This window comes from Ctenopharyngodon idella, chromosome 21, assembly GCF_019924925.1.
Source record: "Ctenopharyngodon idella isolate HZGC_01 chromosome 21, HZGC01, whole genome shotgun sequence".
NCBI lineage: Eukaryota > Metazoa > Chordata > Actinopteri > Cypriniformes > Xenocyprididae > Ctenopharyngodon > Ctenopharyngodon idella.
In genome coordinates, this window is record NC_067240.1 from 17614605 (window position 1) to 17636248 (window position 21644).

General features: G+C 37.3%; 2 protein-coding genes across 2 annotated transcripts; one reads left to right on the forward strand and one right to left on the reverse strand.

The window, feature by feature from the left end:
• Window positions 1-60: 60 nt before the first annotated feature.
• Window positions 61-6287, forward strand: otub1a (OTU deubiquitinase, ubiquitin aldehyde binding 1a). The gene is made up of 7 exons (XM_051877962.1): window positions 61-164; window positions 610-671; window positions 2096-2194; window positions 2363-2481; window positions 3374-3458; window positions 5199-5393; window positions 5721-6287. The coding sequence occupies exons 1-7, from the start codon at window positions 119-121 to the stop codon at window positions 5916-5918; spliced, it is 804 nt and encodes a 267-aa protein (XP_051733922.1). The 5' UTR covers window positions 61-118; the 3' UTR covers window positions 5919-6287.
• A 7-nt stretch (window positions 6288-6294) lies between these two features.
• On the reverse strand, window positions 6295-9961 carry epdl2 (ependymin-like 2). Its single transcript, XM_051877963.1, has 6 exons — window positions 9798-9961; window positions 9606-9640; window positions 9326-9460; window positions 9021-9207; window positions 7165-7255; window positions 6295-6524 (listed from the first exon to the last, which is right to left on the reverse strand). The coding sequence occupies exons 1-6, from the start codon at window positions 9871-9873 to the stop codon at window positions 6401-6403; spliced, it is 648 nt and encodes a 215-aa protein (XP_051733923.1). The 5' UTR covers window positions 9874-9961; the 3' UTR covers window positions 6295-6400.
• Window positions 9962-21644: the final 11683 nt, after the last annotated feature.

Below are 21644 nucleotides of genomic sequence, written 5' to 3' on the forward strand. Positions count from 1 at the left end.
CAGGTGTAAAACAATTGCAGGGCGTTCAGGTCGAAAGTGAAGAATCTCAACCGGAAGTAGGTTCATCTCCAGCGGTTCCAATCAATCAGGTGACCGGAAATGACTGTTCAGCAGGAACATGGCGGAGGAGCAACAGCAGGAGATCTCTCAAAAAGAGGCTGATGGTGAGAAATATTTTACTGCTATATGGCCAGAACCAACGTCTGTTTAAATCGGTTCGCACATGTCGCCTGTATTTTGAGCTGTGTGAAGAACAGGAGCTGAGGGATGAGCAACGAGCGCTTTGCTAACCTGCTAATAACAATAGCTGAGACTGCATTGTTTATGTTTTAAAGCACTTGTTTTTGTGTCCAAATCATTATATCATGCTGTATACGATTACTAGCTCAATATAAATGCTTAACGAAAATGCTTCCCCGTGTGTCACACAAGCGTTTATAGTAAATGCCCTGCGGAAACAAATGTATAAATACCTTTGCGCGCGTAGTAACAGGAATTTTAAGGTGTGTTCCTGACCATGTAGGGGAAACAAATATGATTTTTGACACTTGTCAAGTAATAGTCAGATTCGTCAATATTCTGCAACAAATTGTGTTTGTTCTTTTACAGGGCTGAATTGTCTTGCATATGATGAAGCCATTATTGCACAGCAGGATAAGATTCAGCAAGAGGTAACCGTTGAGCCATTTACTCATTCATTTTTAATGTCATGTGATGCTTTATATTGTGTATAAGTCCTACAGTTAAAGGTCTTTCTGCAAATCCCTCAACAGGTCATGATTTTTCTGATTCTGCTTTGGTAGTTGAAAGAAATGTATTACAATTAGGTCCATTATAGTTAAATAAGTTACTTAAGTTAAAAAACAAAACAAAACAAAAACAAAAACAAAAAAACGTAAATTTATCTTATTTTAAGTAGTTGCCAAGGAATTATATTTCTCATTTTAATTCAGTTTTACTTGATGTGCTAAAATAATTATAACTGAAAAAATCAAAACCTATAAAGACATATTTTGAAAAACGAATAAAATGGTAAAAACACATAATTTTAACTCAAATTTAAATAAAAATATAAAAATAAAAACTACTGTAAAATATTTATAAAAAATATAATAGTATTTCAATGATACAAAAGCAATGCTGATTAAAATCAAGCAAAATGTGTGACGTACTTGAGAAAGTTTAATGAGGATCCAGGTTTCCTACGATCATAGAAATGCGGAAATTATAATGTTTTTCGGGCATTGCAATAAATAAAATGTCTACAAGTTAGGTCTAATTTCAGTCTTTATAAAATTCTTCTTATTATTTATTTGTTTATTTAAAGAGAAATTATTATCCAGTAATCTTGAATGACAGAAAGACTCATTCATTGTTCAAAAAAACATGTGAGAACCCTGTTTTTTTTCTGCCATTTTAGCCCCTATACATGTATATTGGTCACTGACGAATAAGGTTTTTAAAAGTGTAAAAAAACATAATGGAGGCATAATTAATTTTGAAGTTTTATTAAGTGTTAACAATGAGATTATGTGGGTTTTTTAATCAATTAACACTGCTTTTGTAATTTTTTGCAAGATAAAAAAAAAAGTCATTCGGTTTAACCAAAATGACACTTGGTTATACCGAGTGACGATATTTTCAAACAATGCTAACAGGCTGATATCTAACTAGCTAGCTAGCTAGTTAGATACCATTTTGCACTATGTTGATATATGATGTTATAAAATCATGCCAGAATAAAAAATATATACATTTATTACATTTTAATATATTTTAATCACAAATGAAATGGCTGTATTGGCCTTCGGACGGTTAAACCGAATGACCCTTTGACACTTCAAAATCTTTTAAATACATTTATATTAGCAAAATATAATTAACCTTTTGGACTCAATAAAAGAGATCTAGTTGTACTACCTTACATACTTTGGGTGTCATATCTTTTTTATTATTATTATTATTATTATTAAGACCTTTCGACAAAAAAATGACCCGTCATGTCATTGACCCATATATGTATGCATGCATACATGTTGATCATTAAGAAAAATTGCAAGATTCACTCTTTAACCCATCCTGAATGTCATTGTAGATAGCAACCAGTATTCCTCTGGTGACGGAAAGACAGGACTTGTCTGTCCTTAAGCGAGAGTATGCTGATGATGACACCATTTACCAGCAAAAGATAAGAGTAAGTGAACCTTTTCAATAGAGAATGAATGCTCATGGAATGTTATGCATAAATTATTATTATTATTATTATTATTATTATGCAGTTAGCTTTGTCTTTTATCTCAGTTATCTAGTAACACACCCTCGAGCTAAGAGAGTACATAATGTTAAACTGTTTCGTATACAGGACTTGCAGAAGAAGTACTCATCTATACGCAAAACACGGCCAGATGGGAACTGTTTCTACAGAGCCTTTGGTTTCTCACATCTGGAGTCTTTACTTGAAGACAGCAAAGAATTACATAGGTAACAACTTGCCAGCCTACATTCAAGTGAACATCATTTATTCATTTAGCTGAATAAATGATTTCCACTCCATAAATCTAGACATGAACTCGAGAAAACGCTTCCATGCCATTGACGAGATTGTTCATCTGTCCATGTTTTCACTGTAATACGCTAGGGGGCGCCATCACACATCTTCTGAAAGAGTACTGAATCTCCTGATCAAAAAGCATGTGAAGATGATGCAGAAACAAGCAATATCATATGTAATCATATGCATGTGTAAAATAATGCGATCACCAACATTAAACAGCATATAAATCAAAACTGAGTAATGGTACTGAATGAAATGTTGACCCAGCTTTGGTGGTCTTGGACTCAATCTACTCCATATATGTTTTGATCATCATTCTGAATCCGATCCAGATGTAGTCTTTGTCAAAAAATGTGATTTTCTCAGCTTTTTGCTCAAAATGTTGCTTTTTTTATGAAACTTACCCTTATTCAAGTATTGATTAAAAAAAAAAAGAATGCATGAAGCTAGGATAAACCTTTTTTTGTCTGTTTGTTTAAAAGCAAAGGATCTGTTCTTTCTTTTGATATATTACATGTTCAGATATTCATACAACAAAATATTCTGGGGGCCATGAAATTGTGAAAATTATCGAAAACCCTGGTGGGGAATGGCCAACTTTAAAAAAAAAAAAAAAAAACGCTGGCGGGGAAAGAGTTAAACATGAAATATGTTCTAAATGGCAGTGATCATCACATCATGCAGCGTTCTCACTTTCAGTGTGGATAGACAACTACTTGTTGTGTCAAGCCTGATAAGATCATTTCTGTGAAAGTATGAGGACAAGATAACGGTCTCAAGTAGCTCCTGTAACCTTGTTTGGTTCTGTTCACTTGGCAGGTTCAAGGCTATTGCTGCCAAGAGTAAACTGGATCTGGTGAGCCAAGGTTTCACAGAATTCACCATTGAAGATTTTCACAACACAGTAAGTCTTTGGAAGAATGTTTATTTTATATATATATATATATATATATATATATATATATATATATTTAATATACTATTTATTTTATTTATTAAAGGCACAATATGTAATTTTTCACCACTAGAGGTCACTTATTCAAAACAAAGGCGTAGCTTTATGCTGCCTTGATCTTGTGAAATCATGGGAGGTGCTGTCTTCACGTCTGAGAATTTGACGGGACTCGGGCAGAAATCATATTCATGGTTGAGCTAATGTATTAAAGATTTATTAACATTACTGTAGTATGAAGCAGAGTGTGGCTGAAAGCCGCTGGAGCGATTGCTAATGAGAGACAAGCGTGACACACGGCTCGAGAGCAGTGGAGCTTTTATTATGTGGAGTAACGCAGCGCTGTTTTATCATATTAGATACATTTGAGTGTTGAAAGTTGTTATAGTGCTACTCTGCATTCACTCAGTGGCTACTATGAGACACTTGTTGCACACTGCAGTAAGCTAGATCGATATTAGTCATGGTAAAACATGGTACTCGCTGTAAATCAAGACAACGAGATTTAAACAATAAGACTTACTGTGTTGAGCTGTATAACAGGATTCGTTTTCTGTCGATGAACGTATCGAAACATTTGCTCCCCTGTCTAATAAAAACACATTATATATAAAGCATCTTTGATGTTTCTACGAAATAAAACCGGAAATCGAGGATAACACGGGTATGATGTCATTGATAGGTGACGCACGGACACGGTCCGTGTCTTGGTTAAAATTGCTTATTTCTCTGAATTTAAACATTCTTGGAAACATTTGACATAATGTAAGTACACAAGTAAAAAAAATATATAATGCTGTTCTTATGGTTTTTGGATTTTTTAATCCAAAAATCTTAGATATTGTGCCCTTAATATTTTGAATTAGCTTTTATTTTTATACTTATATATCAGGTTTTATTTTAATTTTATTAATTTTGTTTTGTACTTTTTATTTTTATTGTTTTTTATTAAATATTTCTGTTTACCATTAATTAATTTTTATTTCAATTTTTGTAATTTTAGTACTTCAGCTTATTATATTTTAGTTAATTGCCAAAGCTACATGTCTAAAGGGATGGTCACAATACACTTTTCGTTCCATTGACTTCCATTCATATGCATGAGGCTGGAAAGCAAGCTCATGTGAAGAAGTTCTTCTCATTTAGATGCATTCTAAAGATCAGATTTGGTGAACTCTGACCTGTGAATTCAAATCACGTGAAGACGTGTGACCAAAGAATCAATAGCTGATTTAAAAAAACGTGGCAAGAAAGTGAAGTAGATTGTACATTTTTACATTTTGGATTTATTATTCTTTATGTTGCATTTTAAGTTTTAAAAAAAATTACATTACACTCTATAGTGTCTTATCACGACCATCAGTGTCTGAAGAAATATTGCAAGCCCAAAGTCTAGTTTGACCACAGCTTAATTTTTTGTTTTTGTTTTAAATTAGTATGTCATCTAATATATTATTTCAGCTTTATTTTAACTAACTAAAATTATTTGAAATAGTTTTAGTTTACAATTACAACACTGGAAACATTAAATCAGTCATTCTTCTTTGCGTTGACATAACAATTATGTATGAAAATGAGTACAACGTTTGAGATCTCATAACTCCCCTTTGCCCTTTTCTTTCTTAGGGGGTTAGTTATAATCTTAAATGAATTTCTTACACAATTAATTTCCCCTTGTCTTGTTCACTGCAGTTCATGGACCTGATTGAGGCATGTGATAAGCAACCGTCTGTAGGTGAGCTGCTCGGCTCATTTAATGAGCAGAGCGTATCGGATTATCTTGTCGTCTATCTGCGGCTGGTGACCTCTGGGTACCTGCAAAGAGAGGAAGACTTCTTCCAGCACTTCATAGAGGGCGGCCGCACCGTTCGAGAGTTTTGCCAACAGGTAACACTGAACAAGTCATTTGTGACTTGAAGATATGATTTATTTTTTTATCCAGTACTTATAGATCAGTGGTGTTCAATCCTGCTCCTGGAGAGCTACTATCATGCAGAGTTTTGCTCCAACCCTAATTAAACACACCGGAACCAGCTAATCAAGGTCTTCAGGGTTATTAGAAACATCCAGGCAAATGTGTTGGGAAAGGTTGGAGCTAAATTTAGCAGGACATTGGCCCTTCAGGAGCAGGATTGGATACCCCTGTTATAGATTAACCTGTTCTTCAATGACTTTGCAACATTTTAAACCAGCATGTCCTTCTGTTTTGGCCAGGAGGTGGAGCCCATGTCCAAAGAGAGTGATCACATTCACATCATAGCTCTGGCTCAGGCTTTAAACGTGTGCATCCAGGTGGAGTACATGGATCGAGGAGAGGGAGGAACAGTCAATCACCACATCTTCCCTGAAGGTGGAGAGCCCAAGATTTTCCTCCTCTACCGACCGGGCCACTACGACATCCTGTACAAATAGCAGATCTGCACAAATTGGCTGCTAAAGGCCCCATCTGTCTCGGTGCTGTGGGTTTGACTCAACTCTAAACCTGTGAAATGTGAACCCAGCACGCAACATTGCAATTTCCTTTCAAAACCCCCCAAAGACTCTTGGAGTATTTTGAAGAATCTGTTATAGAAGCACTGGACATTGTACAGTTTATCTTTGAAAACCTGCATCATTTTTTTTTTTTTTTCAGTTGTATATACAGGATATGGTTATTCCATTTAGTTCATTTTGTTTATTTCTTGTAGTTGAAGACTGCCTGTCATTTATGATAGGAATGGAAATTGCTTTATCCTGTTTGACTGTATTTGGCTTTCATCAGAATAAAAAGAACTTGCAGTAGTCATGGTTTGCATAGCCATGTTATTGTTTAATGTGCGTAGTTTAAAAAAAATGGTTCATCCATGCTGCAATTTAAGCTAGATATGCACTGAAACACATACACATGGTTCCTCTTACAGAAGACTGATGAAGGAGTTTGCCACAACACCTTTAGCCGGCCGCATTTCCACAGAATCGCAGAATGAAGGGGGGATGAAGACGTTCGGGTCCTCTATTCCCTCCACTAGATCAAAGAAGCTATGGAAAAAAGAAAACGTGTCTAACATGTTGGCCTCTGGATCCATTTGAAGTTAATGAATTTTAATTTGCGTAAATAAAGATATTACTTTAGTGATCCTTGGGGTGTTAAATGTAAAATACAAAGATAAAAACAAATGGGTTATAATATGAAATAATTGTTAAAAAGAAGTAACACGATCCAAAATAGTAAAAGAATATATTTAACTGTCAGAAAATGTAACCACGTCTGAAATGTTTACTCAGAGACTATTAGTGCTGTCTGCATCTGTGACCCATTCAGCATCCTCCTTTTGTCATTATTAACAGAATTAGTTGTTTTTCTCGTGCTTTATTTTTACAGCATTCATGAAGCACACGTTTTGTTTTATTTATGTGCATGTTATTCTTGCATGAAGATGGCCGTGATCAGAGGAAGAGGAAAAGGCAATGTAAACACATGTAATTGGTTAAGAGGGTCACTGTTGCATAATCTCCTGTTGTTCTTCAGTATTCTACAAATGTGGTTAAGTAAAGGACAAGATTGCAGACTTGATTACAGAAGTATTATACATGGTTCTTGGGTCTTTAATGAAAGACAGATTTAAGCATGGTTATAGTTTTTTGTATGGGACAGGCCAGCCTACTTTTGAACACTAACCTTGCCATGACAGATAATTCCCCTTTCTGTGTGAAATCGAGGGTGTAGAGAGGCACGCAGCCAAACGCAGTGAAGGTCAGCAGGTAGTTTTCTGCAGAGAAAAGTATGGAGAACATTAGCCAACTAGCAAGAGCTAGTGCAAATTTTATATCGGTTCACAAGCCAAAATGGCAAGTTTGTTCAAAATTAACATTTAAATGAGTCAATACTTTATCAATCCTTCTTTCAAAACACGTTTTTGTATTGCCCTTATTCACTATGGTAAGCCTATTATAAGTTTTTGTATTTTCGACCTGTCGGGATGGTTTTCGCGGGAAATTGCATACATACGTGATACGTCACTCGCTCCTGCGTGTCTCATCATAGGCCTATCCGAAAGAAAAGTTGTTCAGGCTACTTAGAAGCGTGTGGTGGGAGTGGAATAGGTTGTCACAACGAGCGAAAAAGGTTGAGATGGAGCGCACTATGCTGTATTTACGTGATATCGGAATTATCGTAAATACGAGTTTCCTAGGTAAAAACTGCACATGAACGCCCTCTCGAATCGCCCATTTAAATAAATGTCGAACAGAGGACAGTCTGCTGGCAAAAAGAGAATGTGACAGAGCTCGTAATAAAACGATATTCAGGATTGGCTTGGCTTTTCGGAGATAGTGAGAACTGAGGGATTTTAAATGTTGTAAAAGCGGCGCGGAGATGGCGTTTTTATTACTCAACAGGTGAGTAAGTGTTTTATTCAACAGATTTTATCATAGCTATCTATTTCATTGTAAAGCCATTCATCCGCATTCCGCACAGTCACGCAGAACCGAAGCACAACCAAGCCAACTGCTTTCAATTGAAAGTAGCTAAAACTGGTAGCTAAATATCACTAGATGACACCATAATGGCAAATTCATTGATCTAGCGTATATAAATATAAATAAAGATCAGTGGGCAATCTAAGGTTTATCCAATAAGTGGCTAGATTTGTCCCTAAACTTTTGAAAAAAGTCTCAAAAGGGGCGGGGAAGTCACTAAATCTAGTGACAAAATCCCTAAATTGGCAACCGCTAGAGGGCCAAAACAAAACTTATATAGTGTAAATTTAAAAATATATATACATTACTTTCCATTTTCAGACCATTTACAAAGTTTTATTTTAAATTGAATTTTGAAAAAAAGTAAATAATTAGCAAAATCTTGCTCTGAAAATAAGACAAAATATAGAATAAAATAAAATAAAAATAAATTAAAAAAAGGAGAAGGGGGGAGCAGAAAGAAGGTAGGCTTCTAATTACATCAAACTATTATGAAACTACATTTTTTTCACGAGGGTATATAAATGAAATGAAATTTAATTTTTAAATTAAATTATAGCACAGGGATGTTTGAACTCAGTTAAAATGATTCACTGTGGCCCGGTTTCACAGTCAGGGCTTACTAAGCCAGGATTAGGCTTTAGTTCAATTCGGGTGTTTAAGTAGCTTTTATAAACGTACCCTAAAAAAAACATTACTCGTGTGCATCTTGACAAAACAATGGCACTGACATATTATAAGATATTTTAGTCTAGGACTAGCTTAAGCCATGTCTGTGATACCAGGGGTATAAATATTTATTTTCTAAAATTATGTATTTATTTCATTGTTTAGAATATTAATTGCTATACTATGAAATAGTTGTCCTTTAAGCTGAAAAGGATAAATGTTTACAAGTGAATTTATAAAAATGGAGCATTACAGAATATGAAGTAAAAATGCATGTTAAAAAACAAAAAGACCGTTTACAAAAGTAAAAACTTGTGATGTTTTATACATTCGTGTTGTTTATTGCAGTCTGTGTGAATCATCAGGCAGCATAACGACACATATTACCTTTTGTTTCCTCCGCTGTTCCATTCCAGTTATTGACAAGCAATCCTTGTTCTGGTGTAGAGCTGCTACCCAAGACCATTTGATTCAGGAAATGGGCATCATGGGGAACCCCAATATGTCTGAATGGTACCTTTAATGCAGTCTTGATACAAGTTTGGTTGTGGTAGTGGATCTCATAGCTGACCCCCTGTTGAGAGGAGCGCAAACTCTTGAGTCATATTAGGAAGAGACAGCAACACAATCCCCAATGAGGAATTTTGCAAAATGTATGTTTTGCTATTTATCCTTAAACCGCGGTACTTTACCTCTCTAAAGAGCAGAAGCCTGTCTACAAAGAAGGTCTGGTTGTCCTCCTTCCCAGACGCTAGAACACGGACATTCTGTCCATAGGCATCATAGGAGAATTTCTCAAAAACACGCAAGTGTTGCCCTGGAATGAACTGAGTTGGAGAGGAAGATAATATTAATAAGAACACTTTCACATAACTCACAGTTAGCATTTGCATGAGGTCGTTTTCTGCAGAGATAAACCAACTAGTAAGAGAAGTTAGGGAGAAAAATTATATGTCAAGACAGTCCACTTACCGCGGTCAGCGCTCCTTCTAGCAAGGGTGGAGACTCTAAAAGTCAAGGGAGAGTAACAAGTTTATTTATTTAAGCTTATTCATTTAAACTTCTCAAAGGATCCAAAACAAGCATACATCCATTTTTAGTTCTTTCAGCTGCTAAAGTTTACAATAATGTGCAGGCAAAGGACAGAAGGTCAGGAGGTCTTACTGCAGGGTTCAGGCTTTTGTGCATAGCTGCTGAGAGTCAGGCTCAGGCAAAGTGGGATAAGAAACAGGATCTTCATCGTTACTCTGGAGTGCTGGCAAACAGGAGCCAAAGTGACTAGCAGCAGTGTTTCCGAGCCTGCCTCTTCTTATAGAGTCGAATCCGGATTATTGTTCCATGTTTTTATACTCACCCACACTAGGCCTTTTGGGTATCTGGTCAGTGATCCATTCACTAAATGTCTTTACAAGCTACTTGCTTGTATGTCTTACTTGGAATATTCATTTAGTAAGTGCAAAACAGAAAGAAGATTGGATGTTTTTGAAGTTCCAATAATAGGAAATACTGTAAGGTGTATTTGTAGGTGCATGTGTAAAACCTGGACTGGGGTAAACAATCCCCTTAGTCACGCTGTTACGACTCAGCATTTTATGACCTCAGAATTGCCTGCCACAGGTCAATGTTCAAGTGCAGGTGTCATATAATAATCTATGGAGAAAAACAAGATCATTTGATGATATCAAAACACTAAAATAAGTTGCTGCACTTGGCAGAACACTGTCAATTTGACACAATCTGATGATTATAGCTTTCCAAAAAGTCATGTATGTTCTATATCTGCTGAAAAACCATCTTAAACTAGCCTAAGAAGGTTTACTGGTCCCCCAGCTTGTTAAGGCTGTTGTGGCTTGCTGTTTTTTGAATGGTTTTGGGCAATTGTCAGGCTTGGAGACCAGCTAACTATCTTAGTTAGTTTTTTTTCAGCAGGAAACCTGTGTTAACAGCTTATTACTTGACTTTCTAAAAGACTTGATTCTGATTAATTCAACAGTCTGATATTCGCCACTATCAATGACAATGCTGTATTATATCAGCCCAGTGGGGTGATGCCCATGAATGTATTCTAGCAGAACAAGCAACACTTCTTACATCCTAATGTAACTTAAAAACCTGTGCAACTCCCCTGCCAATGTAAATACCATTCTGACTGCTGTCCATCTAAAGTTTACTGGGGTAAGTAAGGGAGAATCAAGCCTCAGCATGTTGAACACATTGACTGAACAAGGCCACATCAAGGGGAACATTTATGGTTTAAGTGCTTAATTTAGTTCTCGTGTTCTCATGCACACGCCTTTCCCTTTAACATACAGATTTATATGGTCTGGATTACTGTTTTGATTACTTCTTTACTGCAGTCAAAGTACGACAAACACGGCTCATCTGTCAGGAAATCCATGCGACTCATATGACCCGCAATGTGGCTTCTTTGATCACAGAAGACGGTTACTTATTGTTGGGTTCAAGAATAAACGCATAGCAAGTTGAACATAATTTAGTGTCATATTATTTTCTTTCATTCAATCTTTTGTATTTAATGCCCTGTAATTATAGTTGATCTAAATTCTTGGCAGGATCAAAGCATTATTTTCAGGGCTTTGAGGCTAGAGTCACCAAACTGGTGATTTAGACAGATGAATCTCACACATTTTATTTCATATGCCATTTTATTATCATGGACCTTTGAAGTTGCAATAAACACTGCACTCTTTACGCTGTTGACCTCCTAAGTGCACTATTGGACCTTTCATCTTGTTGTTCCTATCCCCTTAGTTATACCCCCTGTGTCTTTATTAAAAATTGTGACAGTGAGGGTTTAAAAAGTGCAATGTGCAGTTTGTATTTCTTAAAGGAGTGGTTCACTGTTTTTTTTTTTTTTTCTAGGCTTGATTGTGTTTACGGGGCGCAGTTTAACATGACTTAATGCTTCGTTTTTAAAAAAAAAAATTGCTGTATTTTTCATATGTTTTACCTTTATTCTACACCTCTGTTTCCATTGTCATTTGAACGGCAGGTTCGACTTCCTGTTCTATGATACCACTCCCTCCGAAATACGCAATGGGCTCAGATTGGTCAGCTGGCCCAGTGTATTGTGATTCGCTGAAGCGTCCGGAAATGCCACGCTCCTTACTATTAGTTCATGTGCTTCAATGGAAATGTAAATAATGGTGTCTATATTGCCGTATCAAACGGAGCCCGAATCAGACCCAGATAGCAGTACTGATGAAGAGGGTCAAGGAGAACCTCTGCAAGCACGGATTTTAAAGGACGTTTCTGAATGGTAAGTATTTCCGTTTGTATTTGTGTCAAAGTGTTTCGATATGCTGTCACTTGTAAATGTTACTGCTGTTTATGTTAGCTTTCAATATACGGTTTCGTATATTGAAAACTCTTCCGCTTCCATAATGCCACGTGACACTTTGTTGCGTGTTCCCATGGGCAGGAATTATGTTAATTGCAGGGTTTATGATGTCACCAACCTGGGAAGAAGCACGTTGTAGTCCAAACCGGTTGTAATTGAAGGCATTAAACTGCCATAACTTTAAAAGACAATATCTCCGTCTGAATTGAACTTTCAGCGCTGTAACTTTGCAGATACTGTTTATGCTCAAGCAGCAACATTACACACTAACTAAAGTTAAAAAAGTGAAATCGCAATGAACCACCCCTTTAAAAACACTTTATCAAATGAATACTTCACCCAAATGTAAAAGTCTGGTATTTTTTTACTCACCCTCAGGTTTAGAACAACATATGATAGTAATCATAGTAAATGGTGACAGCATTTTCATTTTTGGGTGATCTCTTTAAAGCAGTTCTTTAAGTTTAAAGGGGAAACCTTTATCCTCCTTTTCACAAAATGTAATATAAGTCTCTGGTGTCCCCAGAATGTGTCTGTAAAGTTTCAGCTCAAAATACCCCACAGATCATTTATTATAGCTTGTCAAATTTGCCCCATTTGGGTGTGAGCAAAAACACGCGATTTTTGTGTGTGTCCCTTTAAATGCAAATGAGCTGCTGCTCACAGCCTCCTTTCCAGAAGAGGGCAGAGCTTTAACAGCTCGTGCTTCGGTTTCTCAACAACAACAAAACTGGAGAATCTTTTATTGTAGTTGAGTTGATTCAACTCATCGACTAGCATGTACCGTCATGCTAATCTTTTGTACAAATCCTGCTTTGAACTGACCCTCGTTTGTGAAGCAGTCCGGCGTAAAATTATTTGCGCAAATATATGACACTTTACCGACTTTCTTCAGCACATTTCCTTCATAAATGAAATTCAACCATGGTGTCCTCAGTGGCTCAGATGTCTATGGAGACGATGTTCATTGGTACATCCAATAACAGAACATTTGTAATGTTTTTTTGGCGCAGACATTGCTACACTGAGGAAACAAAAATACCAGACTGCTGCGGCTCACTCAGGGTGGTATCTCTGCTAAGAGAGCAGATCGTCACCAGTCATAGGCAGTGCTTCCCCCACTCTTACGCCCTGCCTATGACTGGTGACAATCTGCCCTATTAGCCTTGATACTGGCCTGATTGAGCCGCAGCAGTCCGGTATTTCTGTTTCCTCACAGTAGCAGCTTCAAAACCGGAACCGCTTCTTTGGAGAGACTGTTTATGATTTTTGGGGATTATTAAAAAAGGAGTGGGTGGATTTTTATCATTATAGGATGGTTGTTTACACACATTCAAACACCTTATAAAAGTGAATTTTGCATAATAGGTCTCCTTTAAGTTATATGGCAACACAGTTCCAAATGCATCATTTGCGATTATCTTGAGTGTGACGTGTAAGGCAGAAGATGGAAAAAAAATGCAAACATTTCATACTTTTTAGAGCATGTAAAAAAAAAAAAAAAAAAAGGGTCTTTAAAACATCTACTACTGTATATAATGAATGAATTTTTTCTATTTATATGTTGCTTGCAAAAAGAATTTTATCAGAATGCATGCATATTTTTGCATTGCCCTCAGTGGAGAATAATGCTTTTGCACCATAAAATGTAGTTACAGCATCAACCAGCAGGGGCTAACAGGGCCATGATAACCAACCAAATCTTGACCATTAATAAAATGTGCTTATGGATAGTTATATATCACTTGCTGGTATCCTAGAAACACCAATGGAGCAAAGTTGGAGAGGGACTGGTTGGAGAGGTTGAGTTTTCAAGAAAACACTTATTTATACAGTTCCGGTTGCCGTAGTGTTGCACAAATCACACACTTTACCTGTAAATAACCCAAAATATGTAGTATGCAGGATGATGTATTGTAGATGACTGTTTTGTTGCATTTGGCTTGGCTGCCAGTTTTTTTTTTTTTTTTTGATCAAGTGTTGAAAATATTCTATTTATTGAGTGATTAATGTGTGCATCGTCTTCATCACGAAGACACATGTGAACCATTAGATGCTGCACATCACACCCTCCGCCACACTCTATCACGCTCTGTCACTGTATTCATCATGTTCTGCTATGAATCAATGGAACACGATGGAAAAATGTTGACTTGTTGAAGCAGATTGCGTGAAGCTCAGGCTGAAGCTCTTGAGGATCAGTAGCAGAGATCACGCTTCACAAATTGTATTATACACAGGCAAATTTTTCTTTCATATGCAGCATCTGTGTTCTGTTTGGGGTGCGGACTCTGTTCAGCCTTTGTGTCATGATGAAGAGCAGCACAGGCAATTAAACAGAGAGATAGTAAACCTTCCCTCACGTCATCGTTCACTTAATGGCCATTAGGGGTTTTGCCTGGAAACATGCATCATTCTGTCATGTTTTCTTTGCCTTGCAATCAGATAGTGTGATTATGACAGTTCATGTGTGGGAAAGTGTACAGTGTAATTAACAAAAACTTCTGGAACTTGGTGGCAAAGATTCCAGCTGTCTGAGCAGAAGAATGATCTCAGAGACACACCTGCTTCTCAGGATCTGATGGTTTTAGAAGATGAGTCAATGACTAATAATAGTGCCCAAAGAAATGGAAACACTTTTTAAAATCTAGTTTAAACACATCTAAAAGTTCTTAGAAATGTACTTATTGTATTCATGTTGCCTTAAAGGGATAGTTCACCCCAAAATTAAAAATGTCATAATTTACTCATCCTCAAGTTGTTCCAAACCTGTATAAATTTCTTTGGAAATTATTTGATTTGGATGTCCGTAACCAAGCAGATTTTTACTACTATGGTAGTCAATGGGGGGCGAGATCTGCTTGGTTACAAACATTCTTCCAAATATCTTCCTTTGTGTTCAGCAGAACAAAGAAATTTATACAGGTTTGGAACTGCTTGAGGGTGAATAAATGATGACAAAATTGTAATTTTTGGGTGAACTATCCCTTTAATAATGTTTTGAAAAAACATTTATACCATTTTCAAGAAAAGTTTTGGTAACGCTTTAGATTACAGCCTGGAAAGTACTTCGTAATTACAACGAATTTACAGCGTAACTTTCAATAATTATAGTGTACTTATAAAGTAAGTACGTAGAGGGGAACAATATGTAAACTCTTGGGAATAAAGGGGTAACAACCAGGAAAATAACAAATTATTTATACTGTAAGTATTTTAGAACTAAGGGGTACGTATACTATTATGATAGACAACAATCTTACATTTGGGGGCAATTTAGCGAGAAAGTGCACTGATTAAGTCGTTTCAAGGCAAGTAGAAAGAACTATTGCAATCTTTTTTAATACAAACAATCGGATATCACTGACTCCAAAACCTTTATTTAAAAAAACAACTTAATTAAAAACCGGTCTACAACACTTATTATTCATTTATTCATTTTTTTAAAATTAACTTTTCATTTCAAATTGTAAAGTCCTGACAGAAAGTAACACGTTTGTCCCTTTTTTTGTTGTTGTTGTTTCTCTTGCTTGGATTCCTCCTCCTCCTCTTGTTTTTCAAATGATGAATCTTAAGAAGGAATCCCAGTAAAAGATAATACAGTACACCCAGAAATTTTCTCATGGTTTAGACTATTCATCTTTTCGCTTCCAACCAACTGACACCAGCGCCTTTGCGTTCGACGAAGCATATTGTAATGAGCAACGTGAAGCTTTCATGACGTTCTCGCAGGAGATTCATGTGAAACTCGTGCGAGAACTGCTGCTTTCTCATTATCATTATCTGTTATTCTGTGTATTTTGTTGTGAGCATTAATAAAAAAAATAAAAAATAAAATAAAATAAAAACTGACGGCATCCGACATCCGCATGACTTTTCGTGTGAGTTTCTCGGCACGCTTACGTCATGCTTCAAGTTACGTCAAGCATGAACTCTCAACCCTCTCATGCACGCACAGGTGACAGTTGGTTGAAAGTTTAAAATTTTAAAATATTTGGTATTTTTCTTACAAATACGTATCGTTTCACTTCTGAAGACATTGATTCATCCATTGGGGTCGTATGGAATACTGTAGTTATTGTTGTATGTTCTGTGTGATGCTTTGACTTTTAGGAACACATGAGCTTGCATTATAAAGCGTTCCCAGATATTATTTATTTTTCTAAAAAACTTTGTGTTCATCTGAAAAAGGAAAGTCGTATACATCTCAGATGGCATGAGGGTAAAAGATGATTAAACGGTGAGCACATTTCCGGGTGTATTGTATTTTCTTTTAATACAGAATAGCAAATGACATGGGATTCCCTCTTAAGATTCATCAGTGGAAAGAAAGAAAAAGAAAAAGAGGAACAAGAGGAAGAGGAAGCCATGCAAGAGAAACGAATACGAATTTACGAGTTCACATATCCATATAATTAAATAGAGTAAAAGTTATGCGTATTTGGTGTGCTGTCCGTGGAGAGAGCTCCGAGCTCAGAATTTTGGCCCGAACCCAGAGTACTCCCCCCGGTGTGGTAAAAGTAGATAGAACTAGAAGTGAGGAGATGGGGTGGAGGAGGGATGCTGATAAATTCTCAGATGAACAGAGGTAAGTCTGCTAAATTTATACCTCTTGACATTGGTTGAGTTGTATAAATGAATGCTTTCCACCTGTGCTAATTAGGTTAATTATCTGAACTTGCTCCTCCCAAACTTTGTTAATAAAACATCATTTCACAAGTTCACATATCCATATAATTAAATAGAGTAAAAGTTATGCGTATTTGGCGTGCTGTCCGGGGAGAGGGCTCCGAGCTCGGAATTTTGGCCCGAACCCAGAGTACTCCCCCCAAAAAGCAAAAGAGCAAAGGACAGCCGCCAGACTAAAGACCCCCCAAAAAACACTGAGAATTGGCGGACTGGCATTTCAAGAAGCCTGGTTGCTTGACCAGGAGAGCCCATGTTGCCACTGACAGGAGTGCATCACTGTACCAGGCGGACAGGCCCTACTAGCCAACAAACGATGGGTAGCTGAAATTTGGAATGACCGATCGGAAGGGCTCTTGTGACATCCAATGGGAGACCAAGGCTCCAGGAGACCAATGCTCGTTTTATCAGATGCGTAAAGCCCTACCGGCCGATAAATGAGGAGCAGTATGAGTTAAACCGGGGGGGTCCGTGCTGACGGGATTGTGCATCGCCAGGTGGACAGGCCCTACCGGCCGATTGACGGGGAGTGCATGATTTGGAGCGCCCGATCGGGGGGGCTCTGGTTACGTCCGACAGGAGACCAATGCTCACGGTGTCGAACGGGTGAGCCCTACCGACCGAAAGATGAGGGGCGGAGTGGTTTAGGAATGACCAACCAAAAGGGGCCCACTCAGCACCGCCGGGAGCGGCTCCCGGCAATGGGTGAGTGGGTCCCATTGGCCGATGGCGGGATGAAAGAAATTGGAATGCCCGGCCAGGAGAGCTCTCGCAGCGTCCAATGGGAGACCAAGGCTCCAGGAGACCAATGCTCATAGCATCGGATGGGTAAGCCTCGCTAGCACAGGCGGAAAGTAAAGTGCAGATGCTCGACCGGGAGGCTCTCGCAGTGTCCGACTGGAGACCAAAGCTTCAGGAGACCAATGCTCAAGGCCTCGGACGGGTAAGCCTCGCCAGATGAGGAAAGAAGCACGGACCAGGAGGCTCTCGCGGCATCCGATGGGAGGCCAAGGCTCCGGGAGACCACTTGATTTGGTTGCTGCTCCTATGCGTAACAAATAGTTGGAAAAGTAAATAGGTTGGGGTTGAGTCCGCCTTTGGAGCCGGCGGCCTGAATTTCAGATAAAATCTGTGCTCTGATCTTGCTGGCGACCTCCATAAAGCAAACAAAACAAGATAATTTTAAAAGCAATAATAAAATAACACATAATACCGACACTTCATATTATGGGTTGCACAGTGTACCGGTACAACCGTAGTATCGCGATACTAAAGCTACGAAATACTGGCGATGCCATTGTAATTTTTTTTTTAGTATTGTCGGACCGGTAGTACTGTAAGGAACATTAAACATTACAAGAAACTGCCGTTGCCTGTCTGCTGTGCCCTGTGTAGTAAATGCTGTGTAGAATTAGCACCTTATTGTTCCCCAATGTTTCAGTTAATTTTGCAATGAGATAAAGTTGGACTTGCACTTTGTTTTTCGTGCTGCATTTTATCAGGAGAAAGGGTCTTAATTTTTTTTTTTTTTTTTTTAAACAGCAGCTCAAGCATCACTTAATCAACATCTTTATATAAGAATGAATTCTCGCAGTTTCCTGTTGCTCATTTGACCATTTCTGGAACAGGTGTAATAGTTTTTTTTTTTCTTCTCCAAGACGATTCAGACAAATGCAATTCCATTCATTAATATAGCGGCTTTGCACTCGGTTCTTATCAATAGTTTTTTTTTTTTTTTTTTTTTAACATTATAATTGTAGCTATTATATGTTTTTAGTACTGCTCTCCAGTCAGGGTTGGAATTTTCATGCCGGCAAAAATACTCCTGATAGTTCGTGACACGAGCAAGTTTTTGTTTCGTTTCTAAATTAATCTGTTCTTGAACAAAGTCACTGACTCACTAAACCATTTATTAAAAACAGACATTTGCTTCGTTTCTGAATGAATCAGCCGTTTTGAACGAATCGGTTGAAGGATTCAGTGACTTAATCATTAATACTTGCTGCCATCTATTGGCGACTTTAGTCTCCCATCTAGAAGTAGGCCTATTCTATTTTAACAGTTTATTTTCATCAGTTATCTGAGTCTTTACATTACTTATCAGATACAGATGTCGTGGAATTTGTTTGAATCCATTAGTGAGAACGAATGCGTATATGAATTTGTCTTACCAGTCTGAGCAGCATCTCTATAACGATAGTGAAGCTGGGTTTTGATTAGGAACTGAAAGTTATATAGCGTTATAAATCGCAGGACATTGCTGACGATAAGTTCTTATTAATAATTCTGAGTGCAACTGTGCGTGCGATCTGACTGCACGTAATGTCCGAGCTGTTTGTATGCGTGCATTTAAGAAGGAAGCAGCGTTAGATTAGAAACGGCAAATCTATGAAAACGGTTCAAAACATGCATTTCTTCCGATCAAAATATAGTATCCAGATAGCATAAACTGTGCTCATGATTTAACGACCGAAGCGAAGCAAAACGCTCTTTAGGTCAGAGGATTGCGGTAAAGATTCCTTGAGGACGAAGGATTTTTCATTGGACGGTGAGAGCTCGATTTCGGACATGTTGGGAACGAAGGGCGGGGCATAATGCTGATAAACTCTCAGATGAATAGAGGTAAGACTGCTGAATTTATACCTCTTGACATTGGTTGAGTTGATTAACTGAATGCTTTCCACCTGTGCTAATTAGGTTTATTATCTGAACTTGCTCCTCAACTTTGTTAATAAAATATCATGTGTTGTAACTTTAAATCTGTTTTGAAATAAGTTGTTTCTCAAATAAAGGTTTCCAAGTGATATCAGATTGTTTGCGTTTTTTTTAATTACTTACCCTGCAACTACATGAAACAAGAGTGTAACAAGCACCACTTTAATTTACAGCCCGGAATGTCATAGGCTACTTACCCTGTAACTACATGAAACAAAAGTACATTTCCCTATGTATTAAAAAAGATTGCAATAGTTCTTTCTACTTGCCTTGAAACAACTTGAAGTGAATTTTCTCGCTAAATTGCTCCCAAACGTAAAATTGTTGTCTATCATAATAGTATACGTACCCCTTAGTTCTAAAATACTTACAGTATAAATAATTTGTTATTTTCCTGGTTGTTACCCCTTTATTCCCAAGACTTTACATATTGTTCCCCTATACTTACATGTTCTTACTTTATAGGTACACTATAATTATCGAAAGTTACGCTGTAAATTTGTTGTAATTATGCAATAATTTCCGGGCTGTAATCTAAAGCGTTACCAAAGTTTCAATTTAATGGCTCAATTTAAGTGTTATGTGGTGAAGTATAAAGTAGAATATTTTCATATATTCACATTTCAATCATTATTAGTGTTGTCAAAAATATCGATATTTCGATATGTATCAATACTGAAATATCTGAAACGGTTCCAATACGCCTTTTTCTGCAGTATCGATACACCAATACTGCGCGTTCTCGCTCTCTCTTTGACAGCGAACTGACACGCACCCGCCTCCTCTGCGCCAGTGGACACGCACCGTCACTCTTCTCATTAGTTCCGATTGAATAGTGCTTGTATAGAGTACCTCAGGGATGACATGTTTTTGTAGGCAAAACCCGGAAGCGAGTTAGCATTTTAGGACTTCCGGTTCCATCGCCCCGAAATCAATTTTTTTTTAATGGGTTTTTGCTAAATCGCCTGAAATAAGGTCTGTGGTTAACAAAGCCTCTAAATATTTTCACGTTTTGATTAATGACATAAAACACACCAGTTATAACCTGCTTGTGATTTTTTTTTTTTTTTATTTATTTTTTTATTATTTTTTTTTTTTAAAACCTTTATTGTGTCTTAAAAACGGCGGTTGCTAACAAATTGCTAAAAGGGGCTACTTCCTTTGGCGGGGACTTTAGACATCATCATGACAAACAGGACATTTGGACAGCATTTCTTATGAAAAAGTGGATAAATATTCATACACAGCGCAGATCATAATCAGCGAGCATGTTTTAAAATAAAGTTGTTTTCTTAATAAAGTGTGAGGAAGCTTGGTGGTGGTGACGCTGATCCGCAACCATGGTGTGCTGTAGTCCGTTTATAGCCTACTGTTAGCTTTTTATATCTGACGACTTTATTTAGGCTTCAAAATGTATAAATGTTGTGTTAACTTGTAAAGATTGTCTTGATAGACAAAACGTGTAAGTGTCATAACCCTTTGTTAAACACAGAGCTCATTTTTTGCGGTTTTCCAAGTCTATGGGAAAATGCATTGGCTTTTGATCGAGGGAACCCGTGCGCCACTAACTTCCGGGTTGGCCTACAAAAACACGTCATCCCTGAGGTACTCTATTACGCATAATTTTAGTCATTCGCGCAGGTTTCGCACTCGCACCACACCATTTAAGCGCGCGCACCACTGATCTATATAACCACTTATATAAACCACTCAAACCGCTCGCGAGAGCCAAATTGACTTCTTTTTCATGGCCTATTGTGATTAGACGGTCAAATACATACAAAATTATGTTAAAATGCCCATCTTGCCGAGTATTGAGGTAAATATAGTCAGTTTTGGAATGTAATTAGTTGAGAGAAAACGCATGTTATGTAACAGTATATTAGATCCTCCCTGCAAGCTCTTAAAAGGACAGGAACCTAATAAACCTGCTGCTGTCTGTCATGTTAATCAAAGAACAAAAGACAAAGAGAAAATCACTAGCTGCTCTTGACTGAAAAAACTTTTGTAGCTTTAATTAGGCTATAAGCATCAATCTGTATTTCATATTTACAATGAAAACTATCCAGTGTTATTTTACATTTGATTACTTTCATTACTGTATTATTTCTTACCTGAATACTGTTAGACCCACCTGAAAAACTTAAAACATGTTTATTTCATTTGTCTCTTTATTCTATTGTATTTATTTGTGCCATCGTTTGCAATTTGTTTATTTATTCTTATTTCATTACTGACTGTTTACTTGT